This window comes from Musa acuminata, chromosome BXJ3-1, assembly GCF_036884655.1.
Source record: "Musa acuminata AAA Group cultivar baxijiao chromosome BXJ3-1, Cavendish_Baxijiao_AAA, whole genome shotgun sequence".
NCBI classification, from domain to species: domain Eukaryota; kingdom Viridiplantae; phylum Streptophyta; class Magnoliopsida; order Zingiberales; family Musaceae; genus Musa; species Musa acuminata.
In genome coordinates this window covers 6,002,789-6,024,839 of record NC_088349.1, presented here as the reverse complement: position 1 = coordinate 6,024,839, position 22,051 = coordinate 6,002,789, and the positions used below count along the sequence as shown (strand labels likewise).

The window sequence follows — 22,051 nt, the reverse complement described above, 5'->3', positions numbered from 1 at the left end:
GATTTGGGCCTCCGGCCCAACTCGGCCCGTCTCGTTCAAGTTTCAAATTTGAAGCACGTAACGGTCAGATGGCCGATCAACCCCGCCGTACCAGCCGTCAGATGGGCGGGCCCCTCCGCAACGTAGGCCCATAAATCGCAGCTCCGAAATTGGAGCCTGCCTTCCCCCTTCCCCTGTCCCGTGCTTCCACCGGAGCGGCGAAGTCACTCTTCTCCTCCTCTTTCTGCTTCAAGAGAAGGAAAGGCGGCGGTTTTCCTTACTCCTCGCTGCTCTCTTCCTCTTCGCCCTTCTCTGGTTCGCTTTCTCGAGGAGCAAGAAGGAGGGCTCGGACCTTCCCGTCGGCGCCGCCAAAGCCTCTTCTTTTTAGCTTCCTCATCGAGGTAACATTCGTTTCGACTCTTCGTCTTCGTTAAGCGTCAGGATTCGGGTTAATTTGGGGCCGGAGTGGGTTAAGTACCGGAATTACCCTTGATTTCGTGAAACTATTGGAGCGATCAACGCGCTGCTGTGGGGGGCATTTGTGTCATTTCGCTGACCTCCCGTCGGCGTCGAGCGAAAGCTTCTTTGTTTGAAAGCTACGCCGCAAGGCGCCCGCGGACAACACGAAATGACCGTGTTACCCCCTATGTGTTCCGTAAAGCAAAGAACAAGGTCACGGCGGCATCCTCCCCGGCGCACGTGCGGCTTGTTATACCTCAATTCCTACGGCGATGTTTACGTGAAGTGAACGCGCGACCGCCGACTCGTTGATGCAGCCGCGTGGGTCGACTCGGCCGCGTGACTCGTTTCATCTCCTCATCATGTTCCTTCTCTTCTACTTCTTTTGATGAGACGGTCTCCGTTCTCTTCTTCGCACAGATCGGTGGGATCAACTGCAGCAGCGAGCCATGGTGGAAGAGACGGAGCCCATCGCCGCCGCCGTGGAGGACTCTGAGGTCGCTGGATCGGCAGAGCATTGGCTCTCCCGCGCTCGTCTCCTCGTCCCCGTCGCCCTGGAGAAGGCCAGGTCCGCCAAGGGCTTCCCCGGGCGGTGGAAGTCCATCGCCTCCAAGCTCGAGCGCGTGCCGCCCTGCCTCTCCGACCTTTCCAGCCACCCCTGCTTCGCTCGGCACCCCCTCTGCCGCGAGCTGGTCCAGTCTGTCGCCGCTACCCTCTCCGAGGCCGTCGAATTGGCCGACCGATGCCGCAGCGACGACGGCGCCTCCGTTGGGAAGCTCCAGATGCAGAGCGACCTCGATGCCCTCTCCGGAAAGCTCGACCTAAGTCTCCGGGACTGCGGCCTTCTCGTCAAGATCGGTGTCCTTGGCGATGCGGCGCTCCCTCCCCCCTCCGCCACCGGCGCGGGGCCTGCCGAGACGGAGTTCGCCAGCTGGAATCTCCGTGAGCTGCTCGCTCGCCTCCAGATCGGGCACGCCGAGGCGAAGCACCGGGCACTGGACGGGCTGTTGAGGGCGATGAGGGAGGATGAGAAGAGCGTGATGGCGGTCTTAGGCCGGAGCAGCGTGTCCGCCCTCGTACATCTGATGACGGCCACCTCTCTCAAGGTCAGGGAGAAGGCGGCCACCGCGGTTTGCTTGCTCGCCGAGTCAGGGAACTGCGAGAAACTGTTGGTCTCGGAAGGGGTGTTGCCGCCGCTGATCCGAATTTTGGACTCCGGCAGCTTAGTGGCCCGAGAAAAGGCGGTGATCTCCCTACAAAGGCTGTCCATGTCTGCTGACACCGCCCGTTCGATCGCCGGCCACGGTGGAATTCGCCCGCTGATCGAAGTCTGTCAGGTGGGCGATTCAATCTCTCAGACGGCAGCTGCGGGTGCGCTGAAGAACGTTTCTGCAGTGCCGGAGGTAAGGCAGAGTCTCGTAGACGAAGGAATCATTGGCATCATGATCAATCTGCTTGATTGCGGGATTGTGTTGGGATCGAAGGAGTATGCAGCTGAGTGTCTGCAGCACTTGACATGCAGCAATGAGAGTCTGAGGAGGTCGGTGGTGTCCGAGGGAGGGATTCGGAGCCTTCTGGCGTACCTCGAAGGACCCTTGCCGCAAGAATCAGCAGTTGGTGCATTAAAGAACCTGGTTGGTTCTGTATCCACGGATACCTTGATCTCGCTCGGCTTGCTTCCTTGCCTCGTTCATGTGTTGAAAGATGGATCTTTGGGGGCGCAGCAAGCCGCCGCAGCTTCCATTTGCAAGTTCTCCAGCACGGCAGAGACCAAGAGAATTGTTGGAGAGTTTGGTTTCATTCCCTTGCTGGTGAAGATGCTCGAGGCCAAGAGCAATGGCGCGAGGGAGGTCGCTGCACAAGCAATCGCTAGCTTGATGACCTATCAGCACAATGGTAGGGAGGTCAAGAAGGATGAGAAGAGCGTGCCAAATCTGGTTCAGTCGCTGGATCCCAGCCCTCAGAACACAGCAAAGAAGTACGCAGTATCATGCCTGCTGAGTCTGTCATCCAGCAAGAAGTGTAGGAAGATGATGATTTCCTACGGTGCAATCGGCTATCTCAAGAAGCTGACTGATATGGATGTTCCAGGCGCAAAGAAGTTGCTGGAGCGATTGGAACGAGGCAGATTGCGGAGCTTGTTTAGCAGGAAATAATAGGATGGAAGTCCGATCTCTGTGATTTAGACCTTGTGGGATTTATATGTTTCACTGTCTCTGAAACATAAACCGCAGGGTTTCGAGGCTGTAAAATCAATTCTGCTCTGGGCTTTTCAGATATCTATGAACTGTGATCCGGACTTGGCTATTTTGTGTAAATGTTCAAGAGGCTTGCTTGATGTTTTTATTCTGCATTGTTGTTGTTGTTGTTGTTGTTGTTTGGGGTATTTGAATTCATTTTTCTCTGATAACTCATTATAATGCTCTGTTTGTGTTCTCTGTTCTTGTCTATATCCTTTGGCTTAGAAGCTAAACTCTCTGGATTTGCAGATTTGGTGTGTGAATTTGTTTGTCAGCCCAACAGTCATGTTTTCAAAATGATGAATTGAATATTAATCTTGTCTTGTTATTATTGTATGATGAATTTGGAGAAGGAATGGTCACTTGCAATAAGCTAAATTTGTCTGTCACCCTTATATAGTCTCCATTCCTTGAACGTCAGAACAATAATTTTATTATTTTTTATATATTTTTTTAAATATGATTAAATTATATTTTAGTCTCTATGATTTTCGTCATAAACTACTTAAGTTCTTGTGATTTATTTATGTCTAAAATAAACCCTCCTCTTTAAGTCTTATTTAACAAACGTTATAATATACTTATGTGATGTGACATGTTAACTCACAATAAATCATTAATATAAATTTTTTAAAAATATTAAAGTTCATTTTAGCCCCTATGATTTTGGTCATGGATTACTTAAGCTCTTATGGTTTATTCGCGTCTAAAATAACCTATATATTTTTAAAAACACAGCATATAGGTCTTTCATGTTAATTTTTAGTTAATAGAAGTTAGAGTATGCTCAGGTGATATGTTGAGACACAATAAACTATTAATATAAAGATACATACGATTTAAGTTTTTTAAAAAAATTGAGACTACCATTAATGGTAGAAGGAGTACCAAGCCATTATTGATTAGTAGGACACTATACACATGTAGTCTTTCTTGTGCCGACAATGTATTCACGAGCTTTCGGTCCTACCTTATGTGGATATGAGTCAATTAGTCCGACATTAAGCATGCAGTGGTCTCATAATCCATCTTCTTCATATTGAGCATCTTCGTCTCTGTCTCTTACTTCATCATCCCCTACACCCTTACTCACCATGCCTATGATGCGGTCATCCAGCTCTCCTTCACCTTTGCCTTCGACCTCTCATACCTCTGCCTCTTTACCTTCGTCCATCATTACCACCTTCATCGCAAAATGGACCTTAATCTTTTTTTTAACTTAAATTATATATATCATTATATAAATAATTTATTGTGAGTCAATATATCACGTAAGTAAACTTCAATGTTTGTTAACTCAAAGATAAACTTATATGCTTATGTTTTTTTTTTAATATAATAATTAGTTTTATGTAATATATATATATATATATATATATATATATATATATATATATATATATATATATATATATATATATATATATATATGTGTATGTGTACATGCGCGGGCGCATATGAAGAGCATATAGATGTATGTTAAACAAAAACTCTTATGGGTTTTTCGTGGACCGATATGGTTGGAATTTTATTAATGCAACTCCTTTCTTCCTTTTACATATAGCATGTCAGATTTCTTTTAAGTAATTCTATCGTATTTAGGCTCATATCGCACATCTATCGACATCATGCCGGATATCATATTATAATAGATCGATCTAACGGGATAATTGAACTATTGATTGTTGAATCTGAACTATTGATCTCAAATGCTTAAATCAATGACAGTAAAACTATCAGTGACCTATTCATCTGTCTCGATTCTTTCAAATCGAACACCGGTATGCATTCCAAAGCCATGATATCATTTCACGATGCTCTAACTTGGTGATCTCATCCTATTCCAACGAGACAAACTACATTGTCAGCATCAATCCAGCGTGCAGAATCACTCGTAGGAGTCTGGGAAGACATGGCGGGATTGAGATAAGAAAGATGGATCGTCGTTTCCTTAGGGCTGGAAAGCTGTAGCTACAGATTGATATATACGGTAAGCTTCCAAAACAAAAGTAGCGTCTTGTTTGGGCCTCATGAAGAACTGCAGCAGTCTTCTTCTTCCGCTGTTGCTGTTGCTGTTGCTGCTGCTGCTGCTCTCGACATCGTTGGCATGCATGCTGATGGTGGCTTATCTTCTCTGTGTTGTTTCACAGTTGGCGCAGCATTAAAAGCATATATATATATATATTAACGTGTAGTTCACCGCAGCCCGCAATCATATATGCATGCATGCAAGTCCGGTCGGGTCGCCTTCCTGTCGTCGCTGTCAGCTGAGGTGGGTGACGGTTGGGTGCCTTCATATCTCTCTCTCTCTCTCTCTCTCTCTCTCTCTTTTCTAAAAAAAATATTTTTATTAGCTTAGAATTTTATTACAACCACAATAGAATATTCAGATAAATTTTACATTTAATGTAAATATTGATGGAACTTTAGTTTTTCTGTGTCCTTCCTTTGAATATTTGATTTTTGTCCTTTTGTATTTGTCATATATTTTTTTATCAACTCTATTATCTCCATTTGAGTGTTTTGTTATCGTTTAAGTGAATTGAAGTGGACAAGATTAAAAATTTTAAAAATATAATTTTTTTCACTTTAGTCTCACATTCGAAATAAATATTTTTTTTATAAGAGTTTGATGAGTATAATACTATTAATCTTCGTTTAAGTATCATCAATTAATTAAGACTATGAAAATACTTAAAACCTCAAACCCTAAAACACAACAAATGCTAACGGTTTAAAATTTTTAATATTTTTTTATTAAAATATAAACAGTTGAGTTTTCGATAATAAAAGTAACACTAGCAAACACTACTTGACATTCTACTAATAGATGATAATACACCAAACTCATCGATAGGTAAAGAACATTGATCTAATGGTAGTATAGTAAATCGACTTAATTATTTCTCGAATATTTTTTTATATTGACGATGCATGAGACTCATTAACAAGAGTTAATAATTTAAAATTTCATTCGATAAATTTTTTTTAAGATGTTTAAAAATCTTATTACTTAATTATATATATATATATATCTTATTTTATTGTGGAGCATAAAGAGAGAGATAGCACTGTTGTTTGACTTCCTCCCTCTTCTGCTGCACTACAGAATGGGTATAGAGACTCTCCAGTCACTCACCATAGTCGTCAACGTCATCATCAGACTCGCCGACAATCTCAATCAGCGAGGACTAAACAACGAGTGATAAGTACACATTGGGTTGGCTCAATAGCAGTCTTCTGCAGGTGGTCTTCTCCACTGGTTCATGGCAGCTGGAGACGCAACAATGACCTTCTGTGGCTTCTCTCTCTCTCTCTCTCAGAGTTGGAGGCAAATCAAGCACCCTTTTGGGGGAACGAGAAGGAGTTCAGGAGGAGCTTGTCCTGGCGTCGCTAATGGCTCCTCAAAATCCCCAAAGGGTCCACTGTCAAGAGCTTGTTTATTGCCTACACTGCCTTGCCAGGGGATCTTAACCCTTGGGTTGTGCTCTCCAACCCTTGTTTATTGTTAATTTAGGCCACTCCCTTATGCCACTTTCTTCATCGAAGGGTCGTTTAGCTCCTCCCTCTCCCTCTCGCCATCTCGAGAGCCATGGTGACTGTAACAGTACTCATTGCTTGTCCAATGCCAGGAATGAACTGGCGCCGGATATTATAAGCAGAGTTTGCTTACGAGCGTGAGCTTCGAGCAGTATGCAGTACCGTGCTTTGCTGGCGCTCGGGGTGGTTGCTGATGAGAGCTGAGACAACTGAGCTCAGAATTCATGTTGTCGATCGAAATCAATGTTACCCAGTCAACTACTGTTGTTCATTAATTTGATTAGAATAATGAATTCCTTTTTTGGGACTGAAATGTTATGAACTCTTGAATCGACCGAGACGGATGGATCCTCTCGAATGGGATGACCTGCAGAATGAAAGGATATCGAGAATACGGCCGAAAGAAAGAGAAATATGCTCAAGTCAAATGATGAAAACGGATTTGAATCCCTCGTTTCGATTCGACGAGCTCATCCGATGAGCTGAGTTATTTGTGATCCCTTAGAAAGAAGCGATCACCATTGCTTGCGTGCATTAGATGCAGCAAACAAGAACAGTCGTCTTTGTGAGACAGCTAGCTAGAAATGATTAGAGTAATATCCAAGGGATAAATAAACCTCCTTTGGGATGCCATCAACTCATCCCTTTCTTCGGTGCTCTTGTGACTCTTGGAGGTGCTAAAAGCCTGCGATGAGTCTGCTCTCTCTCTCTCTCGTCTGGGACTGGGACTGGGACTGGGACTCTTCCAGGTTCTCGTACTCATTAAACTAATCGTATAAGTTACTCATAAACTGGTCGATCCCAGATTAAGAATGCTTCCATCAGAGTAGCACGTTGGCGTGCGCAGTGATCAGTTCTTTCTTGCATGACAATACTACAGTTTCCTGTGCATTTGTCACGCAAGCCTGATGCCATTCGCTGTGCAATTTGGAGGAGAAGACGGTAGATAGAGTGTCTTATAATAATAACACTTCAATCTGCAGTGTTTTATAATAATAACAAGAAGAATAAAAATGGTGGAGGAATCTTGTGGGCTCCATTGCTTGCATCTCGCCCGAGCAGGGATGGATGGTGATGAAGGTAATAATAATGATGGGGCACGAATTAACGTCATCAGCTCTCGGGTGACGTCTCTTAGGTCACGCAGACCGAGGAGTTGCGGGGGTTGCCTGCCTCGGTCTGACCTGACAGCGTCTGGCCGAAGCAGACCAAAACGTCGACCGAAGCATGTCACCATCGTGCAGGAGCTAGGTCCTTCATGCGACGCCAATGTCGATGTCAGACATTATCCCAGGTACGATACTGCTTCCTGCAAGCGGGCACATCAGGAAATGATGACTTTCCTTATAAAAATCCTCGCGTTCGGAACGAAGAGGGAAGGGGAAAAAAAAAAGAAAACCCCCCAGAGACTATCGACTAACTTGATCGTCGGAGGGGTTGGGCTGAACTCTCCCAACCCGACTTGTGTGTATGGACGAAGACGGAGTGCCTCCCACTGAAGACCCAGGCGAGGGGTCTCCTCCCGGAGAAAACAGTGACCCCGTCGTGATCGGCTACCTCAGCAGTCTCAAGGGTCGTTCAGGAAGATCTCCAATCATTCGAACCCGACCGTATCGGCCCCGAGGTCATAAAGACGTTGACACTAACAGATGGATGGATGGATGGCTGTGGGGAATCATTAGTATTGCGCATGAGACCGCACTTCGCAATGTGGTCCTCCGACGCTCTAATTTATTAGCGCATGCATGAGCGTGTATTGGCTTTCATTTTTTACTGGTTTCATCACGTTCAAGTCACCCAAATTACTTGTGTCTTTGGAGGGATTCAAATTTCTCGGACCGCAAAGTTAAGCCTTCAGTGATTCAATTATTGTTTTATTGGTGAAATTTGAATCGTCGTTTGTGCTTTCTTCGTTTCTGCTTCATGAGATTTACCAGTTCAGTCGGTAGATGGGTTTGTGATCACAAGAAGAAGAAGAAGAAGAGTAGGAGATGGAGAAGAGCAATTTTAAGCTTATCAACTTGATGCAGTCGATTGATCGATCTTTAGGCTATCAAAGGAATCACATATCTCAGCGTTGTCGCCGTCTGCTGCTTGTTTCTCGTCGAATTCGTTGGTTACCACCACCACCACGACTGCTGTGTCAGTTTCGACAGGGCCGCCGGTCAACCGCTGCGCCCGCTCGGCCTGCAGATTCCAGTCGGTGCGGCGAACCACCACCAGCATCAGCGCGACGCACGTCCCCTGCGCCGCGAGCATGCCGAGCCACAGTCCGGGGAAGTCCAGCCTGCCCCAGAAAGCCAGCCCCGCCGCCACCGGCATGCCCACGCCGTAGAACGACCACATGTTTATGTTGGCGCCGGTGCGTGGCCGCGCGCTCCCCCGCAGCACCCCGCACCCGGCCGTCTGCGGGCAGTTCCCCAGCTCGCACATGCCTACGATGGGGAGCACCGCGGCCGTCAATGCCAAGATCGAGGCGTCCGCGGTGAACATGCGCGCCCAGGCATTCCTGACCGCCACCGCGAACGCGAACGCCAGGACGCCGAGCGCGGCGCCGCAGGCCACGCCCACAGTGGCCGCGCGGCGGGCGCGGTCGGGGCGGTTCGCGCCGAGCTCGTTGCCGACGCGCGTCGATACCCCGAAGCTGAGCGAGGAGGGGAAAATGTAGATCAAGGAGGTGGTCTGGATGAGGATGCCCATCGACGCGACGGTGGACTTGGGGTCGAGGAGCAGACCGCAGAGCAGGACCATGATCTCGTACCACCACCACTCGAGGCAGACCCCGATGCCGCTGGGTATCGCGAGGTTGAGCAACGATCTCCAGTTCCCGAGGCACTCTGCAGTGAAGTTGAGCGCCCCCGTGTGCTGATGCACGCCGGAGGAGCAGATGTAGACGAGGAGGAGGAAGAGAAGGTTGAGGTTGGTGCAGACGGAGGCGAGGGCGACGCCGCGGATGCCGAGGCGGAGGACGGAGACGAGGACGTAGTTGACGGGGAGATGGAGGAGCGCGGCGGCGGCGGCACAGTAGGTGAAAGGGAGCGTGATGAACTGGGAGCGGAGGTAGATGCGGATGGGGTGGAGGAAGGACTGGAGGAGGAGGTCCGGGAGGGAGGCGAGAACGTAGGCCTGGGCCACGGCGGCGATGTCGTCGTCCTGGCCGCTGAGGAGGAGGAGGGAGCGCATGGAGGCCCAGAGGGCGGCGATGGGGAGGGAGGTGGCGAGGAGGAGAAGGACGGCGCGGTGGAGGACGGGGCCGAGGAGGGCGGGCCGGCGGGCGCCGAAGGCCTGGCCGCAGATGGGCTCCATGCCCATGGCGAGGCCGGAGAGGACGGAGTATCCGGTGATGTTGGCGAAGCCGATGGCAAGAGCGCCGCCGGCAAGGGGGAGGCGGCCGAGGCGTCCGAGGAAGAGCATGGAGACGAGGGAGCGGGAGTAGAGGAGGAGGCCGGTGAGCGCCATGGGGGAGGCCAGGGACAGGATGGACTTGGCCTCCACCAGGGCCGCGCTCACGTGCTTTGGCCACTCGGGTTTCAGGCGTGGTGGCGACTCGGTCGGGCTCGGCCACTGCCTCTTTATCAACGGCTCGGTCAACCACATCCTTGCTTTTGCTCTATACGAAGTACATACAAGGGAATAGAGAGGAAGAGAGTGAGAGAGCGGCAAAGTGTTTGGACTCCCCAAGTCCTAATCTTGTAAGGCCAACTTCGGAGAGACCCTTCCTCCGCGTTGGTGGTGTATGGCAGAGTGAATGAATGGGGAACGGCCATGGCAGAGCTTATATAGAGAGGAGGGTCGATGTCTGTTGAGGGGATCCAAGGAGGCAATTTCTTTTATATGTGGATGGTAGCCATTTTTATATCCAAACCCTTACCAATATCGAGGAAACTTGCGTGTCCCTTTAGTGGGTACGTGGAGAACAAATACGTAGAGCTAAGCTTGTTTCTATTGCTACTACCAAATCGGCTTATGTTTCATGCAAGAGCGAAAAGTATTTTAATTGTGTATGGATGTTATAAAGCGTTTACTAATCTAAGAGCCTAAATTAGTAATTTACAAAAATGTCAACTCAAGTTATAGCAGGAAGATATTCGTCTAATCCCATCAATCATCTCAATTCACTTTACCAATAAGAGTCACGATAATGATGTTTGGAGCTCCAACTGTGATGACTTGTACCTATCATTTACTCCCTAAGATCAAATAGAAACCTCTGGAGAGGATATGATTGCTTCCTCATTGCAAGACACGCACTAATGTACAACATAAGATGAGTCCAAACCATTCTTTTCATTCCTGTGCGTGTCAGAACCCCACTTTGATAGGACCACTGGGCTACTATCTCCTGTAGCTTTTTCCGATACTGCTTTGTCCATGTGATCTATATCCATCCGTATATAGATAACTGTCCTCTACAATGACGCAGTACTGAGCTCTTTCCAGCCTAAGTTGCTGTCCACATTTATCCTCTTTGGACAGTGAATTCTGATGCACCAATAATGGATATTATCCATTATGGTGGATGTGGCCTCAGTTCACGCCTCTTATTGACTGCCTGTAGCCGCAAGCAGACCACTTGCTTGTCTTCTTCTCATCTCCTTGTGGTCCACCTGGAGGACCACAAGATACAGGTTCTGATCACCCGGATTTCCACTTGGATCCGGCAGGGAATCGAAGTCAAGACTTGGAAGATTGTACTCGAGAACTCGGAGGAGTTGTTTGTTGGCTAGCTAGCTGTAGCTTAGCTTGGCTTTCTCTCATATAATGGGTGCCATGACATGCACAGTGAAACCATGGAGGCCACCAGTGTGTCGCCACTTCGGGGGAGGCTTTGTGCAGCAGAGATCACTCCACGACCAACAGTGCCGTCCACTATTTGATTGGCTAGATGTTGCTGCCGCCAAGGCGATGACGTCTCCAAAGTGATGCCGTCCCCCTGCAAAACTTTGTCGAGTTGTGGAGAAGAATCACTGCAAAAGCTTCCGACTGAATCGACTCTATCAATAATAACACATTTCACATCGGATTTTGTCCTCTTCTTGATGAGGAAGATGATATCGAATGCGGGCAATGGGCAGACGCGCGATCCTGAGCAGCCAACCGGGAGAGAGACGTACCTGCCATTGAAGACATTTTGATGAAGATGCGTATCATGAGACGTAATATGTGATATCAAAAGCACAACCATGCATAACTTTCCTTATCCACATGCATGCATATTAACTTTCGGCTGTACCTCAAGATTTCTAATGGTTTTGACAAATCGGAAGAGAACAAGCATGTCACTGCATCTACCACTTACAGGACCCTTCCCATGAAGCAAATCATGGCCATGGATCAGAGATTGAACCAGAAAGCAATAAAGCATAGCCAAGCGGCTCGCTGTCAAATTCATCAGTGGATTCCAGCAACTTGTATCCACTTTTATGATTGTCGAGTTCTACTATTGAACTTGCACAGTCTAGGCCAGGCAAAGTTTTCCTCCTTAGCAACCACCCCCTACCCCAATAGCTCCAGATTATAATAGATCTTGCAAAAAAGAGCCATCAAAATTATTCAAAAACAAATAAACCTTTCTTTCCTGTAGCCATTTGTTCATATTCTAAAACCATTGGTGCATATACTTGATGATATTCCACCAACTATCGATGAAAAGGTCCATCATGTAACACATATCCACAACTAGCACTGTAGTTGACACCTGCAGTTACAGTGTCTTTGAAATCACTCCTCTGGGTTAGACCGTACTTGTTTGCATTCATAGAGGCTCTAAAACCAATTGCAGTACTGCAATTGGTACATACAATTTTGTCATTTAGCAATAACAGCAATAGTCCAATTGAGATATAGTTCGATGCAGATCTATGATAACCACACAAACAAAAGGAAGTACCTGAGCCATCATGGCCGCTATGACACAAATTACCGAGTGTAAAATAATCTCATTCTCTTTCCTGCCTTGGTGAAGGACTGCATAAAAAACAACAGTTACTAGGACATAACAGATAAGAGATGGAAGTAACACAAAATAAAATCTCAGAATAATGCAAACCATACTTCTCATGCCCAAGAGTTTCAGCTCTTTCATAATTAGGGGTACCCCTGCGTTCACCCAGAATCAGGGCTATCCTTCTCCCTGCCTCTGCCGTATGGGCTTGGAGTACGTCCACTGTCACGACCCCTCCTCGCTAGGGATCGATACCTACGTCTCCTCTTAGGACTGTACCCATTTCTTCTGTCATCATCATCACGAAGCGCATACTCTAGTGAAATAACCCGATCCATCAACTCGCCGAAAATCCAAGGAGAAAGTCAAAAGGAATGAAGCAAGCTACACTGTCATGACCTCTTATCAGTTTCTTATACTTTATATATATTCAATTAACCAGTCATACTATAATGATTAAAAAAAAAAACTAGTCATACTATATAGGAATATATTCAGGTGATGTCATTATAACACATGAAGAGTTAGAAGTTATGCCTCCCACTACTAGATCCACCTGTGCGATCAAATTAGTAGATGCTAAGAAGCACCACGATTCTTTAACCAGTAATGAAATATCTTTGGCCAAGGAGCTACCTCAGTGTTCACAAATTTTTACTCGACAAAATTACGGCCTCAAACCCAACCTGTTCTGATGAAGAAGAAGGATAACATAAATATACTCCCACAAGGCAAATAATCTACAAGAACAGAAAATCATCTTCACGTTCCAATTTTACCAACTTGCATTAACCAATACCTAGTCCTTTTCTTAACCAGTGTTTAAAAAACTACAGAATGCCCAGCAGAATTATTGTATCTTTCCATGTCACTAAAAGTGGAAACATGGAAAGATTTAACAAAATTTTTCATACTTCCACATGGTAATAACAGAACAGATGACCAAGGGAGAGCGAAAGATATAATAAAAAGAATAATAGAAGGTATTGTCCTACTGACAACTACATAGTAATTTCTCAAGATATAAATGAAAGTTAATCAAAATAATCAGACGCTATTGATACCAATACTCCCATTAAATGCTAAATCATCTTTCATACAATAAAAAAAGAATAGGCAAGTAGATTTCATGAAGAAATTCATATGCATCATGATGAAATTAATCCTGGAAGCAGATAGCCTCGAAACAACTACAGTTATGAAAAGATACACTACTACTGGCACCATATACTGAAATTGGGGGAGAAGGAAGCACCTCATGTTGGTTGCTTCCAGGGCTTTTGTGGCATCCTCCTGTGCCTCAAAGTAATTAAAGACAAAATATCTTCTAACCTAATATTTAAGCCCTTTCCATATGGTTCAAACTTCAAAGTGCTTCTCCAAGTCTCATCCTGGTATCGATTGGCTCAAAGTTTATGACAAACAGTGTCTTTGTATGCGTCATATTAGCAAGAGACCTTCTTGAACTGCCAGATCGTCCTACCACCACATGCTCTTGCTGTGTCACCAATCTAGAAAACATCAAACAGAATATGAAACCAAAAATACGCAATTTACTGAGTTGTGTACCTTTGTCCATTCAATGCGAAGCCATCGCCCGTGTCTGCCAAACTCAGTCCTGTCAAGGGCCTGGATTGCATCCCCTGCATCTCGTTCATCATCCATGTAAATAAATGCAAATCCTGCAGATATTAAATTAGAAAAGCAAATTAATCTAAGCACAAAGAACCATTTAGCTACTAACGCTTTAGTTTTATAGAATCCTTGATGACAGCAGAGTCTAGTGGGCCCAGTTAATCTCCACAAACTATTTGGAAACATAAACCAATTTCTGTCAAAGCTACAAAGAGATTGACAAACAAGAAAAATCAGGAACAGACCTCATATAGAAGTAGAACTAAATGATGTGACGCTATAAAAAGGCATAAGAAGGTCTGATGTGGTAGGCCATTGAACAGATTGCCTTCTCCATCTATTCTCCAGCCTGGCAGTAAGAATGGGATGGAGAACATGAGCAGGTTGAGAAAATGGACAAAATTCATAGGATTCAGAAGGCAATGGTCTCATGGGGAAATGTTTCCAGGTGAACAGTGCCACAAAGTATGGTGGATCATAACAGCTCCTGGAACTACACAAGGAGATGAGGCTCAGGCTCGGGCTCAGGCTCAGGCAGGAAAGGTGATGCCATACCATCAGCCAGGAAGAAACTAGGTGTTCCAAGATATTCTCGCACCAAAGAAATTGTTTCAAAGGGATTACCTTAAAATAAAATATTTCCATTCACTAAACTTATCCTGCATTCTGATTCCCCAACAAAGCTGAACAAAAGGATTCAATGGCGAGCTACTATCCTGGAACTGCTGCAATACAGGAACATAGGGTCCTGATGCAGTGAAAAGGGTAGATGTTCCAATTGCTAATGGGAACATAGGTTCTCATTTGCTAACTTGACTAACGATTGTCTAAGAAATTTCGAGTTTAAATGGTTAACTTTCCATACTTGACGTGAAAAGGGTAAGAAAAAAACCAGAAAAAACTACGAATGAAACAAGTTTTTGTCCACCACACTGCAGATCGAAGCAGCCTTAAAAAGCCCAGCAAGTAAATAGCAGTATGTTCATAAAAGAGCAACACTGAAGAAGATAATCACTGGGTTTGCTTATGTGATGACAAATCACCAAGAATTATGTTCATAGTTCCAAGAAACCGATTCCTAGGAAAATGTTCCAAGGCAAGTCATTCAGTTAAAACAACATTACCAGAGAAATTAGCATTATCTCAGTACATAGATAAACACTGACAACAATTAGTAAATTGCTCAATGAGAGTTGTAGCATTATCTCTCAAAAACAGATAGACTTACCTGATTTCATATCTACCCTGTCAACCTTCCAGTATCTGCCAAAAAGACGTTCCAATTCTGACTGGTGAGCATCGTACTCAAAGTTCCCACAGAAAATGGGCCTCATTTTGGAGAGAAACAAGTTGAAAGCTATCTACAAGAAAGACAAGCAAATGATTTGGAACAAAACACTGAAAATAATAAGCATGTGATCACAGCAAATTAGTATTATAATACAGACAAACTACCAATAGCTTGTACAAGTGTCTGAATTTTACGCTACATTTTCATTAGGTAGAAAAGGAGATGCTTCACCCGATACCATTAAACCTCAACAACCTACTCTCAGTATTTCCTCAATCACATCATACAAAGAAACCAAATCCCATTAAAAAATGAGCATACTACATTTTTTGCACCAATTGACATAACCAAGCATTGCAAATGTAGGTTAGATACAACAAAAAAACACACTTGCAAAACAAAATGCAACGATGCATATAGCAACTTAACCAGTAATACACTGTCACGGAAGCCTCATTCACCTTATTTTTCGTTATGTTTTTACATGTAAACACTATCACCATTCAGATAACGAATATTACAAACACAAGGTGCTTGGTGGTTGTCCTGTAAGCGTGGACATGCATTGAACAAAGTCATTGTTTTCTCAATATTATATTAATGTACATAAAAACCACTTAGGAATTTAATTTTGGGACCATGTAATAATAACTCATGCTAATACCAGTGCCTCAACTATAATGCTTCACCGAGTAGTGATTATAAGGGATCACGAGAAAAGAAGATACAACCAACCTACACTCATTCCGTCCCCAATAATATAAAGAAAGGATCCCGAGACAAGACAACATATCGTCATCCCTACTTCAGTATATATAACAAGAAGACATCGTAATGTTTACACCAACAAGGCAAGCAAGGTCTTCAAGCTGCAAAGAACCAGATGTAAAGTTCAGATCACCTTTACTTTCAATCCACTGTCGATCAATGCTTCCATATAACCACCCATCGTTCTTCCTTTTCACCCGTAACTGGCAGCAGATCCAACCCAGACCTAATATCCTAAAGCATAATTCAAATAGAACTTGACAGATATCCGAATCAACTCGATCTAGGGTTCCGAACACAAAAATGCAAATATATAGCGACTCCGATCGAGAGGGCAGTAGTTCGTCAACGTCAAAGAGAAAGCCGGAGATCAAAAGGCAACGAAATCACAGAGTGAAAACAGATGTTATAACAAAAATGAGAAGCATGGGAGCAGTTGGCGTCACCAATTTGGGACTTGAAAGGAGATTCGATCGGAAGATTCACCCACCTCCTCGCGAGAACGATCTGAGGAAACAACCCCAAAGGCCGACGCACGGTGAAAGAAACGGAACGCGCGTTGGCTGAAAGTAATAGATGGTTGGCTTAGTATATATCTCAATTTCAAGTGGTTTTGTTGTGTGGTGGGCTTAACAATGTAGTTGGGAGTGACTTTGATGGGAATGGACGGCTTGGAAGTGGAAAATGAGCTGATACGAATCATATGGGATTCGAACGACTCCGCCGGCCGCAGTTCCAAACTCTACATGGGTTGGGTTTGGTTCAGTATAACCGGCCCAGTTGGGCCCAAAAAATTAACCAAGCGGGCCGTTCTCGGCCCGGGCTAAACCTCCCGAGGGCAACTGAGGCCGCCAAAAAAACCCTCGCCGTCGAGCGAGACAGAGAGCGCAATGGCTACGGCGACGGGGACGAAGCTGGTGGCGAAGCGGTCGAGCAAGTACTTGGAGGAGCCGCTCTACAAGCGGCTCTTCCGGGTGGGCACCAAACCGCAGAGCGTTCGGCAGCAGCTCGAGGAGTTCCTCAAGAGCCGCAAGCGCGTCTATAAATGGGAGGTCGACGTCTCCATCCGCAGGCTCCGCGGTCAGAAGAGGTTCCACCCCGCCCTCAAGGTACCGTGAACCCGCCTCCATTTACCTCCTATATCATCCCTCCTTGCTCTTTCCTTCCGTCCAGCTGATGAAGTGCTGATGATCATCATGATCTTGATCTTGTTCTTCGTTGACAAGAAAAAAGGGGATCTTGTTAATCTATGTGAAGTGTTTGGTTTTTTTGGATCAATCCACAGTTTAGATTGGACTTGGTGCAGGGTGTAGAAATCAAAATCGCCTCAGATGTAGTTGCTTGTATTAGAGAGATTATCCATTGTGGTTTGTTGTTCCCAAGCTGCTTAGCTATCGTAGATTAGATGCTTGTTTTGTGCGTGGTGATGAGTGACCGGAAAGGAACTACTAAAGCTTATGCAGTGGATAATCTTGTTGGATAGAAATAAGAGTGGGAAATTACTGAATGCAGAACTTCTTATGCCTATTTGTCGTATCTCTGCTCTTTATCTCCTTATCTTCAATCCTTTTTATTCTTGTAAGATCCTTGCCTTTTGTCATAGCTTTTTATTTCCACAATAGAAATTCAAAATTGTAACATTCTACCCTTTGTTTGAATCCAAGCGAACCCCAGTGTCTAAGGCTGTCATATGGTTATAACATTTTTGAGCAACAGGTAACATTGGAATGATGGAATTGGAATGAAAACCCTAATTAGAATATGACTTCGCCGTTTCAATTTTTAGGCAGTTCGTCAATTGACTATAGGTCTAATTAAAATATTAGACAAATTCGACAAACTCCAAAAAGAAAAGGACAAGTGCATTAATCTTGTGATGATAAAGTACTTGAATGGGAAGACAAACTATTATTAGAAGATGATATGAAGGTTGAAGATATATATGCAAAAGGTTGTAATTGAAATCGTGATTAAAATTTTTAAAAGGTTTTTTCTTGACTGATAAAAATTTACATTTAGTGAGAACAAAATTTATTTGTATCCTTAGGATAAGAGCTTTGTTATCAAATCTGATGTCTGATCAAAGACGAGATATAATTTTGTTAGATGAAATGTAAATAAAATAAATGAGGAAGAACCAGACTCACTCTAACACAAGGATTAACTCTTTAAGGATGGCTGTCTCGTACACACACACACATATAGTGGAATTACATGATTATAGAAATAATATGGCCTCACAACCATACATGTGATGTGGAAAAAGCATATTTCTTTCATTTAGGTATTCTTGGTGATCGAATATCACAATCCATTCTTTTTTCTTATATACCCCCAAGTACAAGATAAAAAATAAAAAATAAGCAAGGGACATGAAGAAAAAAATTCTCTCTCTTAATTGAGACTTATCAATCATTCTTTCTTTTGTGTTTTAGGGAAGATATAATTATAAATTTGTTTTGACAAATAATTTTCCTTCTTGATAAGGTACTTGATTTAATTTTTTTCTTTATTGAATTTTTGATATAATGAAACTTCCTTATATACATATTTAATCTCAGTTAAGCCTTCAATTCTCCAATTTTTCTCTTTTTTCTTGGGATCTTAAATCAACCTAATATGTCACATTTCTTTTTCTGTTGTTGGTTTTCTTTTTCTTTTTTTATCTAGGCAATCTTGGTAACTAATATGGTATCATAGAAGATGTTGCAATATGACAACTTATAACATTTGCAAGAAACCCCTTAAACTAACAAAGTTTATTCAAAACAAAAATAAAATCAAAATGGTCCTTTATCAATTCTTATAATCTACTTCCAACTGTATGGAGCAACAGGCTCATTAATCGAGTCATTCTTTCTCCAATCACATGATCAACTGGATAAAATAGATGGTCAATTGCATCACTACATCATTAATATTGTCAACAGTCAGAGATACTCAAAAGATATTTGGTAATTGTTGTCTTCCAGAAGTGATTGATGTAGTCTAGCCCTAGAGAATGCTTAGACTTACATTGAGTTATGTTGGCTTTAGGGTTGAACAACTAGTGTGAGTATAGTCAATCTAAGTCATATGGGTGGGTATATGGTTTAGTTTTTCTATTATGTTAAGGATTTTCATTGCAAGTTGTTATTCTTTTAGGATTGGCTCAAAGTCCTACTTTTGCCTTAAAAAAATCACGTGAGTCCCTTATAAATGTCCATTTGGTTTCAAAGAAGTTTAGGAAGATCTAGATGCCTCTCTAAATAAGGCTTTTTGTTGCTTGAAACTTTTTGTTTTATATAAAATAATATTCATAAAATGCTCATTGATTTAAGAAACCTAATTTTCAAGTAGCAAAATGCCTAGTTGTTGAAGAAGTGGGCTTGATGTGCTGAAAAACCAAGTTTTTTATGCTGGCTATCTCTACCATTCTTCTGTCTCTTCAACACTTTATTCTTCTTCTACCTCCTATTTGTTACCACTAGTGCTTTGGTAGACATTATCCAAGTGCTTTTGTTAAAAGGCCACTGCAATTGAAACGATGAAGATTGAAACAGAATAAATGGTGACAGCAAATAAACAACAGATAAAACCACCTATTTTGGATCTTGTAACAATCTATGTATAAGGTTCTCTTGAAGATATTTTTAACAAATTCCTGTAGTATATAATCCATTTCAAATTTCTTTCACCAAATAATTTGTTATCAAACATGACTATTAAGCAATTACTTAAAGGCAGATCATTTTCCATAAAGATAATCATGCTAGTTCATGCTATTATCAAACATGACTGGAAGCAAATGCAAGACTAGGGGCATCAACATATCTAAACTCTTAACATATCTTTTACATTTTCAATATTTCTGCTTCTGTTCTTGTAAGAGTAGCAAGTCTCTTAGATCAAGTCTTTTGGTGCCAAACATTAAAAAGGATTTTCGTGTCATTGCAAGCAATGTTATGCTTTAAAATATCATGTGTCATTATTGAGCTTGGTTTGTTGTTTCTCATCTTGGAAAATCAGTATTACATGATATTGATGTTTTTGCAGCTGTCCGAGGTCATGGCTAAAAGAGGCATGAACTTGACACTGAGTGATCAAGCAGTCCGTCTGGATCTAGTTGCCAAATCCCGAGGCATTGCTTCGGCCGAAGAGTACTTCATCAATCTACCAGAGTCTGCTAAAAATCACCTTACATATGGTGCACTCCTCAACTGCTATTGCAAAGAACTACTGACGGAAAAGGCAGAGGGCCTCATGGAGAAAATGAAGGAATTGAAGTTTGCGTCAAGCCCGATGGCCTACAACAGCTTGATGACCCTATATGCTAAAACCAATCAACCAGGAAAAGTTCCTGGCATAATTCAAGAGATGAAAGCTGATGATGTCATGCCAGATTGCTTTACTTTCAATGTCTGGATGAGATCTCTTGCTGCGATGAATGACATATCTGGGGTTGAGAGGGTCATGGAAGAGATGAAAAGAGATGGGAGAGTTGCTGCTGATTGGACAACTTACAGTAATCTTGCATCCATTTATGTAGATGCTGGCATGTTTCAGAAAGCAGAAGGAGCTCTGAAGGAATTAGAAAAGAGGAACTTAGGTCAAGATGTTGTAGCTTATCAGTTTCTCATCACTTTGTATGGTCGAACAGGGAACCTGGTTGAAGTGCACCGGATATGGAGATCTCTAAAGCTGGTACGTCCAAAGATGGCAAATGTGAGCTATTTGAATATGATTCAGGTGCTGGTGAATTTGAAGGATTTGCCAGGCGCTGAGGCATGTTTTAAGGAATGGGAATCCAACTTCTCAGTATATGATATCCGAGTGGCTAATGCAATGATTAAAGCTTATGCTAATGAAGGAATGCTAGATAAAGCCCAAGCTGTTAAGAAACATGCGAAAATGCTTGGTGGAAGACTCAATGCCAAAACATGGGAGATATTTATGGATTATTATATGAATAAAGGGGATCTGAAAATGGCACATTGGTGTGCCGATCGTGCAATTAAGAAGGGGAAAAGCCTTGGTAGATTTTGGGTCCCACCCCGTGAGACCATAATTACTTTAATTGCATACTTCGAGCAAAAGAAGGATGTTGCAGGTGCTGAGAAATTCATCGAGCTTCTGCAGACGGTGGAGAAAGACCTCGGGGCTGAGGTGTTTGAGGCACTTATAAGGACATACGCAGCTGCTGGGAAGAGGAGCCCTGGTATGCGTCATCGCTTGAAGATGGAGCATGTGGTTGTTGGTGAAGACACCGAACAATTGCTCGAGTCGATCTGTGTGGAATAAGAATCATCACTCGATTCTGTATGTTTCCAACTTACTGTTCATCTCATTTTTATCAGAAGCTTCATTCAGGAGGATCTGCTTACTTGGCAAATGCCATCACTTCCTTTCTCATTCCTTTTGACAAGTAATGTAGCTTAAGAATTACTTACTGTCGGATAAAGCCGGTCATGGTTTTATGCTATCAGTAGAAGATTATCTGGCCTGAATCCTGTGCCGTCATGACATTATTTATGCTTGCTCCTAAAGGTTGATTTCTTTTGGTTCAGCATGAAGAATAAATGTCATCTTTTAGTAATATTTCACAGTGTGCACTGTCCTTTGTCATTATTATTAAAAAAAAAAGTGTTGCGGTGCTGTGTGGAAGAATCAAGTTTTAACAATCATTTGAAATTTGATATTGAATATCCTATTAAAGCAATCTCAAAGTCAAATTAAATGGAAAATAAAATCTTAAAGCCATTGGAATATCTGTAGAATGCATAAGGCCGAGTGCCGATCTTTATCAGTGTCTCTAATTCTGATCATTTTGGAATATGCAAAGAATATATTAATAGCTTATTTTTTGCACAAATAAGCTTTTATCTATATATTTTGTCGACATGCATCTTGCCTGGAATCTTAAATTGAAGGTATATTTTGGTTCAGAGCTTGAAAGTCTTAGAACTCATGTTTCATTAGGATATGTACTCTGCACATTAGTGTGTTTGTCTGAAGATGATCAATGTTGATATAAGGTTGGATTGCAGAACTGGGTAGGGATGGGTCATTTAAGGTATAACCCTACTTTTGTTGTACTAGGTCAACTTGAAGCAATTTACATGGAAACTGGGTTGGGATGGTATGTGGGTCATGTAAAGAACATGTGTAAGTTGCAGTGGGACTATTCAGCTGCTAATTGTCAACACATCTACTTCC

General features: G+C 43.2%; 4 protein-coding genes across 7 annotated transcripts; 2 read left to right on the top strand and 2 right to left on the bottom strand.

Annotated features, from left to right (window-relative positions):
- The first annotated feature begins 172 nt into the window (after nucleotides 1-172).
- On the top strand, nucleotides 173-2,784 carry LOC135628480 (ARMADILLO BTB ARABIDOPSIS PROTEIN 1-like). 2 transcript variants are annotated; one of them, XM_065135157.1, is made up of 2 exons: nucleotides 173-380; nucleotides 859-2,784. In XM_065135157.1, the coding sequence occupies exon 2, from the start codon at nucleotides 888-890 to the stop codon at nucleotides 2,592-2,594; it is 1,707 nt and encodes a 568-aa protein (XP_064991229.1). In that variant the 5' UTR covers nucleotides 173-380; nucleotides 859-887; the 3' UTR covers nucleotides 2,595-2,784. The 2 variants fall into 2 exon arrangements, with proteins under 2 accessions (XP_064991229.1, XP_064991228.1); XM_065135156.1 differs by lacking the exon at nucleotides 173-380 and adding an exon at nucleotides 481-759.
- A 5,426-nt stretch (nucleotides 2,785-8,210) lies between these two features.
- On the bottom strand, nucleotides 8,211-9,998 carry LOC135628481 (protein DETOXIFICATION 49-like). Its single transcript, XM_065135158.1, has one exon. The coding sequence runs from the start codon at nucleotides 9,813-9,815 to the stop codon at nucleotides 8,235-8,237; it is 1,581 nt and encodes a 526-aa protein (XP_064991230.1). The 5' UTR covers nucleotides 9,816-9,998; the 3' UTR covers nucleotides 8,211-8,234.
- Nucleotides 9,999-12,104: 2,106 nt separating this feature from the next.
- LOC135629016 (serine/arginine-rich splicing factor RS41-like) lies at nucleotides 12,105-16,288 on the bottom strand. 3 transcript variants are annotated; one of them, XR_010493131.1, is made up of 6 exons: nucleotides 15,990-16,288; nucleotides 15,026-15,158; nucleotides 13,732-13,844; nucleotides 13,418-13,660; nucleotides 12,273-12,478; nucleotides 12,105-12,185 (listed from the first exon to the last, which is right to left on the bottom strand). XR_010493131.1 is itself a non-coding variant. In XM_065136117.1 (4 exons), exons 1-4 carry the CDS (start codon nucleotides 16,035-16,037, stop codon nucleotides 13,529-13,531), a joined length of 426 nt encoding a protein of 141 aa, XP_064992189.1. In that variant the 5' UTR covers nucleotides 16,038-16,288; the 3' UTR covers nucleotides 13,360-13,528. The 3 variants fall into 3 exon arrangements, 1 of the variants encoding a protein (XP_064992189.1); XR_010493132.1 differs by having other exon boundaries at nucleotides 13,418-13,641; XM_065136117.1 differs by lacking the exons at nucleotides 12,105-12,185; nucleotides 12,273-12,478 and having other exon boundaries at nucleotides 13,360-13,660.
- A 426-nt stretch (nucleotides 16,289-16,714) lies between these two features.
- Nucleotides 16,715-21,433, top strand: LOC103984310 (large ribosomal subunit protein mL101 (rPPR4)). Its single transcript, XM_009401799.3, has 2 exons — nucleotides 16,715-16,965; nucleotides 19,892-21,433. Exons 1-2 carry the CDS (start codon nucleotides 16,747-16,749, stop codon nucleotides 21,134-21,136), a joined length of 1,464 nt encoding a protein of 487 aa, XP_009400074.2. The 5' UTR covers nucleotides 16,715-16,746; the 3' UTR covers nucleotides 21,137-21,433.
- Nucleotides 21,434-22,051: the final 618 nt, after the last annotated feature.

Excerpts from the sequence above, each read along its gene's own strand:
- LOC135628481 (XM_065135158.1), bottom strand. The coding sequence starts at position 9,815 with ATGTGGTTGACCGAGCCGTTGATAAAGAGGCAGTGGCCGAGCCCGACC.
- LOC135629016 (XM_065136117.1), bottom strand. The coding sequence starts at position 16,037 with ATGGGTGGTTATATGGAAGCATTGATCGACAGTGGATTGAAAGTAAAG. Across the intron at positions 13,845-15,025 it reads CAGGGTAGATATGAAATCAG|GATTTGCATTTATTTACATG; the intron begins GTAAGTCTATCT and ends TAATATCTGCAG. Across the intron at positions 13,661-13,731 it reads TTCGCATTGAATGGACAAAG|CAAGAGCATGTGGTGGTAGG; the intron begins GTACACAACTCA and ends TTGGTGACACAG.
- LOC103984310 (XM_009401799.3), top strand. The coding sequence starts at position 16,747 with ATGGCTACGGCGACGGGGACGAAGCTGGTGGCGAAGCGGTCGAGCAAG. Across the intron at positions 16,966-19,891 it reads GGTTCCACCCCGCCCTCAAG|CTGTCCGAGGTCATGGCTAA; the intron begins GTACCGTGAACC and ends ATGTTTTTGCAG.